Source organism: Lissotriton vulgaris, chromosome 7 (genome assembly GCF_964263255.1).
Source record: "Lissotriton vulgaris chromosome 7, aLisVul1.2, whole genome shotgun sequence".
NCBI lineage: Eukaryota > Metazoa > Chordata > Amphibia > Caudata > Salamandridae > Lissotriton > Lissotriton vulgaris.
In genome coordinates, this window is record NC_141695.1 from 995,479,051 (window position 1) to 995,494,910 (window position 15,860).

The 15,860-nt window shown below is 42.4% G+C and overlaps 1 protein-coding gene across 2 annotated transcripts in view; it reads left to right on the forward strand.

Annotated features, from left to right (window-relative positions):
• RARS1 (arginyl-tRNA synthetase 1) overlaps nt 1–15,860 on the forward strand; it is a 209,097-nt gene that overhangs the window by 135,245 nt on the left and 57,992 nt on the right. For both annotated transcript variants that reach the window (XM_086931412.1, XM_086931413.1), the window contains exons 11-12: nt 2,538–2,647; nt 4,438–4,543. In XM_086931412.1, coding sequence (XP_086787538.1) covers nt 2,538–2,647; nt 4,438–4,543 — 216 coding nt within the window. The remainder of the gene's footprint in view (nt 1–2,537; nt 2,648–4,437; nt 4,544–15,860) is intronic.

Consider the following 15,860-nt stretch of genomic DNA (forward strand, 5'->3'; position numbering starts at 1 on the left):
GTGAAAGAGTACATTGGATGTTTGTAACAAGGTGGTGAGAGGTTCCATAACTAGGTTGAACAAAGTTGGGGATAAGGAGGATCCTTGGGGGACGCCTAACGATACAGGTATTGGCGAGGACATAAGGTTGTTGCACTTGAATTTCTGCGACCTGTTGTGTAGAAAGGAAGTGAACCACTTGAGGACAGTCCCAGATAGACCCATTCTTGTGTTTAATAGTTCGAGTAAATTCTCATGTTTAACGGTGTCGAATGCTGAGGAGAGATCAAGAAGGATGAGGAGGCAGGTATCATTTTGATCAAGGATTTGAAGGGCGTTGTCAATTATGTGAGTCATAGCGGTTTCTGTACTGTGCCCTGCTCGGAAGCCTGATTGATGAGAGTTGAGGAGATCAAACTGATCAATGTGTTTGGTCAGTTGTAGTTGTGCGCATTTTTCCAGGAGTTTGGCTAGAGTGGGAGTATTGGTAATCGGACGGTAATTGTTTAGATCAGATGGGTCGGCTGTAGGTTTCTTTAGTAAAGGTGTGACTTGTCCGACTTTGAGGGAGTCAGGGATGGTTCCTTGTTGGAGTGAGCTGTTGATAATTTTAGTCCAGAGTGGAAGGAGCAACGGGGTGAAGTCTTTGACAGCGTTAGCAGGGAGGGGGTCCGTGAGGTGATTGGATGGTTTCAAGGTGCTGAGCAGTTTGCCAATTTCCTCTTCAGAGTAGGTGTCAAAGGATGACCATGTAGCATTGTTTTTCGGTTCAGTGGGTGCTATGCAGTGGGGTTTGGGGTAAAGGCTTGCGTCAATGAGGATTAGTTTTGTCCCCCCAGACCAACCCTCTTGTTTCTGACCGTTACGACCTCTGTTCCTATCAAGGCTTAAAACATCCCCTGAGACTCGATTTTCACTGCCAACATTGGCAGCTGCTGCAACAGTCTCTTCAGCCTACTGTAAAATGATAGGCGACACCAGATGCCTTTTCTAGTACAGTCGCAATCGCACAGAAACAACACAGAGTAACAAAGGTAGACACACCCCCTTTTTCCTTGGTCTTCCTCATGCTGGAAACACACCGATCTTCTACTTGACAGTCTCGCCACTTGCACGGCCAAGTACATTCCTTTCTCAGTAGGCAGGCTTCCTGTGAGTTCAAGCAGACCAAGCTCCATCAAACAGCACAGACTTCAACTGATGCTCCCTCACCTCTGAGAGACTTGGCTGTTAGGCAGACTTCAGTCCTGGTGCTCTTCAATTACTCTGTGCAGCACACTGTTCCTTGGCATAATTTGGCAGGCTTTCACCTGTGAAAATGTATCCATGAAAAAATTGTGGGGGATGTGGCAATTGCCACAAAACTTGCAATTCCAATTCCTTTGTAAACAGTAGTTGTGCAGGGATCATAATGAGGGCCAAGTGTCTGTGTCTCCTCCCTCCATCCACAGAAATCCAGACAGTATACTCAAACTTTCTGTCCTCATTTTCCATTCAAATGTGCTATAGTTGTTACTCCAGTCCAGTGAGTCCTGGACAACTCAGTCGGCTAAAGATGTATCTAATGAGTTTACAATTTAAAAGTAATTATTAATCTAAAAGTCCACCATTCAAATAAGGGTCCCTTCCCAGAAAAATCTATGGTGTAGCATCATTTTAGATACTAGTGGTCTTAATGTTACAGTGTTTTGTCGAGACACAACTCATTCATAGGAACAATTACCATACCCAACTTGTTTCTGAGGGGTCTGCTAAAATATCCAGTGGGGGATAACATGCTTTATAGGTCTTTATTTCGAAAACAAAGTTATACAGTGGCTAGGACACTACACAGCTGTATGTATTCACTGGAATCTAAGGTTTAGGAATTCCCATTGATGACTTGGGATCAATCATAACCTTTAAACAGTAAGATTTATAAGTACTATAAGGGTCCAGATGATTCTTGCGGTTTTGAAATCTGGCCAACCTGGTCCAGCAATGTGATCAGAAGTTGCAAATACCTCCAGGTCTCTGTGGTACATGGCAGTGGAATGTAAGAGCACCCTTGGCTTATGGGTTGGTTTGGGATTGGCGCAGGCATACCATTTGATCCAGGAAAGCACATCCACAGCTCTTTGACTCGGGTGATTCCAGAGTACCTTGTTCTATTTCTATACTCGCAGACTTGCAGTTATCTCATGTCTTTTGCAAGGTCTTGGGTCCCCATGTATTTTCCATGCACACTTTTAATTATCTGGCCTTGTGCATGTCTTAAAGGGGTTGGGCTCCTGAGAAATGCCATTTACAGTCGGAGTATAGAAAAAACAAAAGCTAATGTAAATCATGTAGTCTGCAAGTTGTAAAATATTATTAACTTTTAAATAAAAATATTTGTTTTATTTTCATGTGTCCAGTAAGCGTATTGGTTCAAAAAGTATTAGCAGGCTAGCCCGTTCCTTAACCATTAGTAAGAATGTAAATTCTAACATTGTTGCTGCCTCTGCCATTACCCATACAACTGTATTTTTCTCTTCTAATGTTATGCCCAAACTTAGTTTATGCTTATTGTTTTGCAGTCTGTACATTTTCAAAGTATTTATGCAGCAGGCCAGATGATTGGCTGGTATGATCCCAAAGTGACCAGAGTAGAACATGCAGGATTTGGAGTGGTCCTAGGAGAAGACAAGTGAGTAGCCTGGGAAGTGAGACATTCAACCGAGTCCCATGGTTGTTAAATGTTCCTACCTAAAACATGCCTTGCTGGAAACTGTTGAGCATTGGCATCTGATGTACTGTGGATGTTCCTTGACTTTCAGGGCAGCAACAAAATGAAATACTTCAGTACAAGCACTTGGATCAGTTAATATGGGTGCATTTTGAAAGAAAGTAAACAACAACACTTTTTAAACCTATAACAATTTTCCTCTTTAATATCAGATGGGTAATGACCAGTTGACCTAACCAAAGTCTGAGATGCTTTTGCCCAGAATGCATTAACAGAGATATATTGTGTGATACGTGGTTTTGCTCTATTTCGTAGAATTATTGATAAACCTGTTAAATTATACATTTGTATGTGATGGAAAGTTGACTTATCTGCTTGTGAAGAAATTGGAGGATTAACACAGTTTGAAGATTTAGCCGAATCAGACAAACCAACCACTTCTTAAAATGTTGAAGCTCAAGATATATGCCCTACTGCGGCACCCACATATTTGTGCAATATAATTCACCAGATCCCACAAGAACTGGATCTGAACTCCAGCTTATACGATCTTTCGCCCATAGGTCCAGCTGCTCTATTAGTATTCAGGCACAACTAGTGCATAACTTCCATTGCCACATTTTGGTTTGCGGGGGTGTTCTAATATGCTTTCTTGGTTTTAAATGGTATTTTTAAAAGAGAAACTTTCCCTCCATTTTCTCTTTATTTTCCTCTGCATGGTCAAAGAACAAATTACATCTACGTTTGTTCTTTGTACTTCACAGTAGGTACTACATTATTCTTCAACTCCCCCCAGAAACTATCCAAACAGAAAAAGAAACAATTATATTGAAGTGCACTTAAGCAAATATGACAAACAACAAAACAAATATTAGGTGTGTACAGAAAGTTTTGCTTGCCGCACTTTGAAGCTATTACTTGAGTTTTTGTTTCTGTCTTGTCTTTTAGGATGGGCTTCATTTCTGTATTTGTCCTACCTCTGTTTAAAAAGATTCCATGTTATGGTACGACCATATGTTTTCTTGTATCTGATGCCCCTGTTTGATAGTGGGCTGAAACAGTCATCCATTTTAGCCAGACATATGACTGCCATTTCAGCATTAAATGTAAAACCACTTTACCTCCATATTACTAGCTTAGTGTATCACTCCTTGTAAACGTCACTATTTAGTGAGGTATAGGAGAAATAGTGCATGTGCCCAGCCTCAAACTGCCACTGAGAGGATCAGCCAGTTCTCTTCACTCATAGATGTATCCCACAAGTGGTTGGTTGGGAGGTTTCCACTGAAAGTGTTCACCAGCTTGCATGCCTTTAGAGATATGGTACCAGCTCCGGGGAAGAGACTTTTTCATAGGGCCTCTCACTCTCCTTTTCTCTTATTGTTTCATATCAGAAGTGGAGATCTCCCATATGGACTACAATTACAGTTTGCTGGTGTAGGTGTAAAATACTTTTCTCTTACAGTAGAACAATTGGAGGCTCAATGGGTTCTATTTGATCTTTATTTAGAAGAACTGGCTAAGCCAGATTACTATAATTAATTCATATTAACTGTGTTCACAACAAGAGCCCTGGGTGTAACAACTACGAACAAGCGTTCAAGTGTAATAGGGATGTAGGAAAAGCCTGCCCTCAAAACTAGTATCTCAAATCTGGGAAATCTGACCTTTTAATGAATGAGCTCGGTCGGATTGTCAGTCACAACTCTTCTCTCTCAACATTGCCTTAAAATAATTATGCTTAATTACAGGAAGAAGTTTAAAACTCGGTCTGGGGAAACTGTGCGCCTAATAGACCTGCTGCAAGAAGGACTGAAACGATCTATGGACAAACTAAAGGACAAAGAGAGAGATAAGGTAAGACTCTAGGAGAAGCTAAATGTATTACTTAAGCGAAAGTTAAAACGTCTCTACTAACTATTTTCCTGTTTGGCCTATTATATTACTTTTGTATTTTTAAAACGTGCTAGTAGATGTTTTCTTAATCAAATAGTTTGATGTAATAAAGGACGAAAAGAGGGATTCATGCTTTAAGATACCTTTAAAACATTTAATTTATTTGCAAATCGAGACTACAAGATCCACCATGTGCCTGTCCAAAATCCTTAACGTTTATTCCAACACTGGTCTCCCTGTTCTACTCTGATTCTTGAGTCTTCTATTTCCTAGACTGGTTTTGCTATGTTCGATTTTAGAACCTTCTTCAGTAGCACTATCAACTCTTGTAGTCCTGAATTTCTAATGCATTTTGGATACGTTTATTTATCAATGCAGTGCAATACACTTGCAGAACAGCTTCAGGGGTTCCAAGACAAAAAACAGTACATGGCAAAAAATATTTAACATAAGACATAGAAAGGCAGTGAGGCAACTCAGTGGCATCTGCGTCCACCAGGAATAAAGACTTTGCACATCTGTGTCACTGACAGTTTTTCCCCCAGAACTTTGCTCATCTCGTTTTTTGGATGAATCAAGTCAAAAGGAGTGCACATATGTAGATAATTGCAACACCATGCAGTTTCTCTCAGAGAAAAAGGAATGTCGGACGTGTTACACAGCTGTGTATTTTTTTTCTGACAGTCAAGCACAAGGCTACTTTTTTAAAATTGTTGATTCCTTCTAGATGTTTTTTTTAAACTGTCTCAGAAGTCTAAAAAATGTTTCTCTCCCAACATTCAAAGGCTGCACAGTCTGCACACAATGAAATCTTTTTATTGAACCACCTAGATGTGGTGTGTGGTAACTTTAAGCGTAGGCAATGTTAAAGAGAAGAAAACTAGCAGTAATGCAGCTCGTTAGTAATAACAGAGGGCCAAAACATCCGATCCGCGTATCCTGCTCTTCAAATAGAACGAGGTTACTTTATAAAGCATTGTGTTCCTGTTTACTCTCTCTCTAAACAGGTGGCAGGAGCAATCAATTAACTGAGATTTGTATAGCGTAGCTAATCACCTGAGAGTATCAAGGTGCTTGATTCTTGCGCTGAAGGTGGGCTTAGTTGTAAAGCCAAGTCTTGGGTCCCTTTCTGAATTCCAGGAGAGGGGATGAGAAGTAGGCTTGCATTCTAAATATATCATAAATGTATAATAATAGTTTGTAACTGCCCTAAAGGAACTGTAAACCTACTCAGATTTTTTCTGCGTCTGAGTTTTGATGTAAAGACTTTGTAATGCCTCCATCTTTACCTTTTCGTATTGAAATTGTTTTCTTGTCATGCTCCCAGACATCATTAAATTATTGTATTACTTTTGACTCCATCAACTGTGCTGGTTGGTTTGGCCATGTACTGCTCTACTGTTGGATACTCTCCTCTGCTGATTCCTTACTGTGTGATAATCCTCCTGTCTTCAGACTGGGTTAAGACCCCCCCCCCCCTCCCGCCCCATAGCTCTTTGTTCTCTTTAATAGTACAGGGAGCAGCCGAAGCATCGTAATTAACTTTAACCATCTCTGAAGACTAAATCCAATATTTTGATGAACTGCCCCCATTCTCCTAACCGAGATTCTGGTTTCTATAGCAAGAGTTGTTGTTACCCTAGGGAGCCTTACCCTTCGCTCTACGAACGTCATAGGTCTTCCTTGCTGCCATGTCCAGGCCTTGTAAGAGCTTGTGAAAATGGTTGTAAGTTTGTCTGACTGCATGGAAAGGCCCTATTCCTTTCTTTACAACAGAACAGTTGTTTGCATGTTTGATAGAAATACTGAAATACAGCCTGGATTCAGGAGACCAAGTGGGTTGGTACCTGGGTATGGTAGTTACTTTACACCACCATGCATAGATGCATTCCACTGGTTTCCCTGGATATGTCGAAGTCTTTACCCGTTTCTTTACTTCCCCACTTTTGGATGTCCGCTCCACTCCATTCTGTTGGCGAATCGACCCCTCTGTTCTCCACTCAGGGCTCGAAAAATCAACAAAATTGTTACTAGACCTGCAAGTCTAGTAACTTAAAAATTCTAATCGACCTAACTGTAATGCTCCTGACCTCTGTCTCTGAAAGCCAAGCAAATGTGACAGGTTAACAAGATTTAAAGGCATTTTTATTGCTTATTCACTTTGTGAGCAATAACGATGCCTTTAAATCTGGCTGTCGTGTCACATTTGCTCTGCTTTCAGAGACAGAGGGCAAAAGTCGGTTTGTCTTCCTACTCGCTAGAAAGGACGAGTAGGAGATAAAAATAGGTTGTACTAATTAAGGCTAGCTCACAAAAGCGAGCGGGCGAGTGGATTTTTCTAGCCCTGCCACTGTGGTATGCCCCTCGTTGGCTGGAACACTCGTCTAAGTGATATAACAATGAGTGTCTATGGTCCACGGAAAAGCAGTGGCTGCTCATAAGTGTGTTGAAGCTGCGGGCAATCCATCTTGCCATGAAGGCTTTCCTCCTTTCCACCTCTGGTAGCACCATTCTAGTTCTGTTGGACAACAACACCACTGTCCATCAATCAAACCAACAGATAAAGTCTTTATTTTTCCACCCAGGAAGAAACTCCACCGTGAAGTCACATTCTTGCATCTTCACCCCCAACTTAGACAACCACCTTGCCATGAAATTGGTTTAATACAGCACCCAAACCAACTGCACTGGCGTCTACCGTCAGTACTGTCTTCATATTGCATTGGGAAGGAACTAATATATCACATTCAATATCTCATCTATGATTTGTTCAAAAGCTTTTTGTTTGGGGCTCTCCCATTCAAATCTCCTCCCCTTCCAGAGCAACTCTCTCAATAGTTCAGACTAACTTGCAAAATCTCTAACTAACTTAGAATAATATTCCACCTTCCCCATAAACTAACGCAACTTGTCATTGTCATTTGACGTTTCTGCATTAACTATGGCACTCACTAGATTCATCTTTGGTCTCACTCCTTTTCCTGAAATATGATACCCAAAATATTCCACCTCGCGTACCAAAAACTCTAACCAACACATTGCATCCAAAACTCTAACCAACACATTGCGCAAAGTGTCATTGTGGGTATCGATACTGTCACCGATAATCAAAATGTTGTCCTGGAAAAATATGACGTTTTGACAACTGACAACACATTTGATGTCTTTGGAACACGATGGCCGTGGAGGAGAAGCCAAAATGCGATCTGTTGAACTGACACACACCCTCAATAGTAACAAAAGCAGTTACATACTTCGAATCTGGCCGTAACATTACCTGATGATACGCACTACTGAGGTCCAATTTAGTTAAAAAAAACTTCCCATCTAATAACAAGAAAACTGTCATGATTTACCCGGTTCCGTGGCCAGCTACAGATGTAAGGAGGGGCGCGGAGCGGCGCCAAAGGCACTACATTGACCAGAATGCTTAGGGGAACATCAGAGTAAAAGGACACGCCTACATAAGCAATCCGCCTCGAGGACGCCGCGTCGATTATTTGAGCCGTTGGTGTTGGTGGAGGAACGCTCTCTTGTGCCCCGTAGAGAACTTGACCCAAGGCAGCCGAAGTCTGATAGAGTGGCCGCTCTCAGACTCTTTGGTATCGGCATTTGAACTGTGTCGGGACGCGCACCACGGAGGTGCATGCAGCGTCTGGGACACTGACTTTGAGAAGCACGTCGGTGCTTTTGGATTGACGGCAGGAAACTGTGGCAGGACAGGGTCATTCGGATCCCCCAGTCGAACTGCACACAAACGCTGCTGAGACGCACACCACGGAGGTGTTTGCCGTGTCTCAGCGTTATCTTTCAATACTGCTCTAGGCTGAGCAGAGCGGCTGCTCTATCTCTCCAAGCCCGTACTGATTGGTTCCTGACTCGGACAGAGAAGTTGTGCAGGTCGAGCGGCTGTTCCCCGCCCCAGGCAAACGGAAGGTAGAGTGCCCGGCTGGGTATTCCCCCGTTTGCTACTGAACCAATTCCCCCAGCATTAACAGGAACAGGGCTCAGTTTGTCCTCCCCATCACAGCTGTCGAACGGCATTGTCGGCCGTTACTTAGCACGGTGTCCTTCGTTGGCCGAACATCAGGACGGGTGTTCATGCGAAGGACGGTGAGACCTTAGAGGCGCTGTGATTGGGTATCGTACTTTACTTTGGCACTTGTGAACTTAATAACTGTATTACGCAAAGATCTTTACCCTTGACGTATATTAAACCGGTAAAGCCCTTAAACGTGTTGGTTGTTGTGAGTATTTACGGGTTGCCACTAATCCCGGGACATCAGGTTGTTACAAAAACAAATTCTGTGATGTTAGGCAGAGGAACATGATCCATGACAACACACTTATTCAAACTACAGAGGTCAACACAAAACCTGAAGGACCCATCAGCCTTCTTTGTGATCACAACCGGAAATAACCACTGTGTGGCTTGTACTGGTTCAATGACATCATCACTAACAATCTGATCAATTGTTCCTTTTACTTCTGACCTTATAGCGACTGAAACCTTCCTGGCAACATGCCTCAGCGGAATGGCATCCTTCTTCAATACTATTTTATGTGTGTTCTTCCTTGGCCACACCTAACTTGTTGTGAAAGACTGGTGCAAACTGTTCTACCCAACCACTCACATCACCCTCATCCACTTCATCACTTGTTCTGCTGCCCATGGATTCACTACTTTGGGCAAATCATACTGATGTGACCAACCTAGGATAGGTGGGCCCTCATTGGCTGTGTAAATTTTCACTTGTGTGTGTTGCTGACGAAACTCAGTCCTCGCACTGAAGAACCCCATCACTCCAATACTAGCTCCATTGAATCAGCACTCTACCAAAATCATACAGCTGTTTGGGAATGATGGTATACAAGAGCTGTAATCTGCCATCAAAGTCACATTCTTACCATCCACACAGAAGTCAGCTTTGGGACGTGAACGTCTCTTGGATTGTTCGACTTTGACAGTTTCGATTCCCTCAGAGTCTATTATAAGAACTCTGTGACCATAACTTTTCCTGAGTCCTCAATTAAAGCAATCTTTATGTTGGTTGCTTTGCGCACAAAACCAAAATTACCCTTCCTTCCAAAACTATGGCACTCTTTTCCAATGGCAAAACAGGACTTTGAGTCCCCTAAGTGAAAATTGCTGCCACATCTGTAACAAAAATAGGTAGCAGATTTGTTCTGGGTAGAAAAAAAAATTGGTAACTTCCACCCGAAACGCCCAGCTTCTTGTTTACCAGTGCTACTAACTCTGAATCGCTATCCACTTCCATCGCATTGCATCTACCATCCAACTTCTGCATTTCCACCATGCATTTATCTGATTCTTCCACTACTTTGGAAATTTGTATAGCTTCTTTTAAAGTTGGGTTGCAGGCTGCCCAAAGACATTCTTGCATTTTCTCACTGTTGCACTGAACAATTAATTGATCTGGAGCTCCTCAGCCATGGGCCCGAATTTATCTCATGGCTAATTCTCTCAAACTAGCTAAAAATCATCTACCGATTTTTTGAGTCTCTGCAGTGTAGAATTTGTGATGCTGCATGACAATATACAACATCTTGGCAAAGTGTTTCTGCAGGCGCAACTTTGCTTCTTTGTATACATCTTCCATAACATCACCATTGTCCTCATAAACCTGTGGTAAATATTTGAAAATATGTTGACCCTCAGTGCCCAGACACCCTGGTAATAATGCTCTCTTTCTGAGTGGTGAGAAATGTGATCCTCCTAATGCCACTGAATAGTTCTGGAAGGTTTCCACCCGGTCTTCCCACTAAATGGGTAGTTCCCCCTGTTGCATTAAAAATGATGGAGGCATGTTGTATATGTACCTTTTGTTATGCCTCGCATTTCTTCACATATTGAATTGTGTTTTCCTTTAACGAATGCAAGTTGAGCGTGGCATGGAATACTCTGTAAGTTCGTCACGAGTTCCAATCCGGGGCGTCAATTGCACTAGTGTCCTGGAGTGGAAGGCGTGCTGCCTGGCGCTTACCTGTTTCTCTGTTATTATCAATAAACCTTTTGAACCTTCACTTTGTTCATCGCATCATTACAATTGGCGACGAGGATGGGGAGGCACCACTACTGACTGGCTGATACTCATGGTGATTCGAATGAAGTGAGCACAAAAATATGCAAGTCGTAGAAGTTCTCCCCTTTAACTGTATGGAGTGGGAACGGCTAACATTAATCACAAATCCAGAATTATAGTTGCAGTGTAATTCCACAAGGAATCAGTAGGTGGCAGTGTCTACACATTGTCTAACTCTCTAAACAAGTCTCTATTGCCTAGATGCATCAACCTTTTTAGGAAGTGCAAACGGTGCGATTCGCAAAAATCGGCCTTTTGCACTTCCTAAATTGGTTTCTGGGATGCATCATGCATTTTTGGAAAATCGCTATTTTTTGCGAGTTCCAAAAATGCGATTGCTTTTAAGGAATCGCAAATTTGCGATTCCTTAAATGCAATGCATCATTCTCAAAACATTTGCGATTTTACAAATTGCAAATGCAAATTACCACGAAGTTGAACTTTGTGGTAATTTGCAAAACTGTTTAAAAACGCACAAAAATGCATTTTTTAAACTGTTAAGTTACAGACACACATGTCCTTAGGACATGTGTGTATGTAACTTACATGTAAAAGTGCATTTCATAGGTGCAGGGGGGGGGGTCCTTTGGACCCCCCTCTCCACCCTTGAAAGGCTTTGTTGAATTCCGATTTCAAATTGCGAATTCGCAATTCCCATTCATTCCTATGGGCATTTCAGCCCATAGGAATGAATGGGAATTGCGAATTCGCTATTTGAAACTCGCAATTTTATTGCGATTCGGTAAAAATTGCGATTTTTACCGAATCTCAATAAAATAGCGAAATAAATGATGCATTGCCATTTGCGATTCCTTATTTGCGATTCCTTATTTTTCGCAAATAAGGAATCGCAAATGACAACGTTGATGCATCTAGGGGTATTATCCTTAGGGTAGAGGAGAAACTGCCATGAGGAGGCGGGGAAAATAAGCTGGATAATCGTTTCTAAGGACTCAGGGTGAGTGATTGACTTGGTGCGCAAGTGTCAGCTCGGCGGGTTCTGCTGCGGTGCTCACAGTACCAGTCCAATGCGTGTGCCCGGGCACGAGTCAGCAGCGCATGGAGCTTGCCTAGAATACAGCGGTAACTGCGATGCATGCGCACGGGCACGAGTCGGCAGTGCGTGGGCGTATAGTTTACGAAAATCCCTCCACGCAACCTAAGAGTAATTAGGGAAAAAAACAATTCTCTCAAAATTACTCGCAGATGACGCCGATTGACTACGGTTGCAACGTACTGACACAGTAAAAAGTTAAGGGCCTACTGCACTAGTCGATTGATCTGCAACACATGATTCCTCTGCCACATGGGACCACAGGTGTCTGGCTAATCCCGTCATGTGAACAATAAAGGCTGAACTGTGCTTCTGAATAATCTTATCTTATCAAAAGCTTTATTCGACAGGTTGTCATAAAAGCAGCACACAATACATCGCAATACAATACACTATAAATAATACATAACAATACACATATTAAAAAGTTATTACATTCGCTGATTGCTGTCGTTTTGTCGTACAAATTTTTCTAAAAAGCATTTATGGGCGATTAAAAAATACTACATAATTAAAACCAATTTTAAGAACAACAGGTAATTTACTAGCTATCATCATGTGGCTGAAAAGTGCGAATGCGTATAATCCAAGCCCACTTTAAGAATTTCGCTACAGCAACCGCTATACAGGGTGAGCAGTCTGACTCTAATATCCTCAGGGTTTCTATATGCCTCCGAGTGCCCAGATTTAAGAGGATGGGTTTTAGCCATTTGCGACGAGGGGCAACATAAAGGGGGCATTCAAAAAATAAATGTGCTATGGTCTCAACCAAGTTTAAACAGTTATGACATTTATCGTCCCTTAGTAGTGCCCATTTGGAGGTAAAAGCTTTTACAGAAAGTGTCCCGACCCTGAATTGAAAATACAATTTGCTGTCTAAAGGGCTCTCAATGATGTCCCAGTATGCCTCACAAACGGGACGTGATTTGTAATCTAGAAAACGACCAGTTAGGTTGGTATTAATTCTACCTCTATGAGCTTTAACCCAGACCATTTCCCAATATTTATCTTTCAGTTGTTTTTTTATGGGAAAGTTGAAATGTTAGGTTCTTCCCATAACTGGCTGAGTTCCAGGTCTTTTAAGAGTGTCCTTAGCTCTTTATACCACTGGATTGTATGAAAACGATCTGCCTTGATCACATCCCTCAATGCTTTGGCGTAATGAGCCAATTCTGGAGTGGTCCAGATTTGTCTCCAATACAATAATGGTCGTAATCTCGCTATGTCCACCACTTTTTTTCTACCTAAGTCAAGAAACAACGGAGCAGTAGGGGTGTTTTGGGGAACGCCAACCAAACTACGTAAAAAGATTCTCTCCGATGCTGCCAGTTGGCTCAAGTTTGAAAATCCCCAGAGCTCTGATCCATACAAAGTAGCACTTAACACTTTTATATGAGAAATCTCCAAAGCAGGTGTAATTGGCTTTGTAAGAGAGGATTTATATTTGGAGGATAGGGCACCTGCAAGTTGATGGAATTTTAAAATGGCCATGTCTGTGTGACCTTTCCAGCCCATATTGCTCTGAAGTAAAATACCTAAATAGGTAAAGGCCTCCACTTCCTCTAGGGGAATATCATTCAGGATGATTTTGCCTTTGAAGGTTTTCCGCTGGTTCAGGGACATGAACTTGGTTTTTGAGGTGTTGATCTCAAGTCCACGCAGTTGGCAAAATTCCCCAAATGCATTGACAGCCTTCTGCAGCCCACTCGGAGTCCGCGATATAATCAACGTATTGTCCGCGAACATGAGGACAGGTACCCGGATCCCTGTCAGGACAGGAGCATGTGTGGGGGAACTACGTAGGTGGTCCACTATACCATTTATGTATAGTGAAAACAGTGTGGGTGCCAAGACACATCCCTGTCGAACACCTCGCTTGACAGGGAATGCGTTGGTAACCTCACCCTGTTTTCCCCATCTAATTCTAGCGAAGTTGTTCTCATGTAGGCGGACGATAAAGGTCAATAGCTCAGGGGACATCCCTAAATCAGCCAAAACCTTCCACAGTTTAGAGCGGGGGACTAAATCAAAAGCTGATCCCAGGTCTACAAAGACTGCATAAAGTGTCCCTTTAGTTAAAACAACATTCCTCCTATAAAGTGCAATAAAATAAAAGACTTGATCAATAGAGCTAGTGCTGGGGCGAAAACCGTCTTGGAATGGGGATAAAATATTGTATTCCTCTTCCCATATTTGTATTTTATTTTGAACTAGTCGACCAATGAGTTTTTGAGCTGAGTCTATAAGACTAATAGGTCTATAGTTACTTGGGAGGGATTTGTCACCCTTCTTGAAGACCGGAATTATTTCAGCTCCTTTCCACGAGAAAGGAATCTGAGCTCCCATAGCCACTGCATTAGCTAGAAATGAAAAATACTGGCACCAAGACGGTCTATCGCTTAAAAAGACATCAGCAGGGATACCGTCCATGCCTGGAGCTCTGCCGTTAGTCACACAATCTAAAGCTATGCTCACATGCTTCGTAGTAAAAAGCTGGCTTTGATAAAAGATGGTGGGTGGTTGCGAGGACTCTGTCTCTGCCAAACTACAGGCGTATTGTGGTTTGAAGAAATCCAACCACTGGGATTTAGCAACATTATTTTGTCGGGGTTCTGCTAAACCTCCCCTATCCCATTTCATGATATTCCAAAATCGCTTGGAGTCTTTTGCCGCACAAGCTGATTTCAAATCCCGCCACCTGTCCCCGTCCCACTGTCTTTTGACAGCTCTCTGTGCGCGTCTATATGAATCCCTTGCCTCTCTTACTTTAAAGGGATTCTTTGACCGTAGTTCCACACTCAGATTTTGGCGGGCTAATTTACATGCGTTGTTGTACCACCTGGCCATGTGCAACTTTTTACCTCCCTTTTCCAAATTTGTGGCCTTAATAAAGAAAGATTTGAGTCTAGAAAAAATATTTGTGTGTGCCTCTAGCATTATTTTGGGGAAATCTAGGCCAAAGGTTTGTGGATTCAGGAGGGCTAGTTCACTGACAACCTCGGTTTTAAGCGCCTCAAATTTCTCAGGGTTCTCAATGAATTTACCCCATTTAATGTGGCGCATATTATTTGAGGCTACTATGTCTAATGTGTCCATTCCTCCCCTTGGGGTGTCTTCTCTAACCCCCAGATGTGCTTGGACTATTGAACAAAGGGGATTGTGGTCACTTTCCAGCCTAGGTTTGATGGCCATATCCACCAAGTGGTGCCATGAGCTTATGTCCACCAACAAATAATCTATTTGACTACTATACCTTCCATTATCAAAAGTGTTTTCTCCCTGTCGATTGGAGCGGGTTCTTCCATTAGCTGCTCAAAAGCCCCCTTTCTAGGCACATAGCCTTTAATTGTATGACTGCAGCTGCCCATCTCTTTATAGTGGGTACTTCGAGTTGTGGAATTCCCCATCTGTTATTGTAAAGTAGAGATGGAGGCAGGTTATATCCCAAAAGGTTTATTGAGATAAACGATAAAACAGGTGGAGCCAGGAAGCACAGCTAAACAGTCGCTCAGGAAGGCTTCAACTGGCCTCTCATGGAATACGAATCTAAGAGCAGTAATTAACATTCTACAAGGTGGCTCGCTCTAACGCGAGCCTTAAAGCAAAACACAAGCCTCTCATGGAATACGAATCTAAGAGCAGTAATTAACATTCTACAAGGTGGCTCGCTCTAACGCGAGCCTTAAAGCAAAACACAAAGAATAAGGTAAGCACAACATAACAGTTATCCTCATCTGCAGTGAGAATCTGGTCCTCTTGGCCGAGTGGTTCGAAGGTTGTATTAAAATCACCACCGACTATAGAAATTAGCTGCTCAGGGAGGACCTCAAGCTGGGAGTCAAGAGCGGCTATTACCTCAGATTTATGTCCCCCTGCTAGCCTCCTAGCATAGACATTAAAAATAGCCACACTAATACCATTTGTCCATTCAAGTATAACTGTCATAATGTCATGCATTGGGGACATAATTTGATGCGCCTTACATCTTAGGTTATGGCGGACCCATATTATAAGCCCACCAACTGGCCGACCTTAGTGGGAACATAGAAGTTAAGAATCCCCAGACGAAAGACTGGAGCTGTTGACCAAGTCTCCTGAAAAAAGGTTGATATCATGTTGG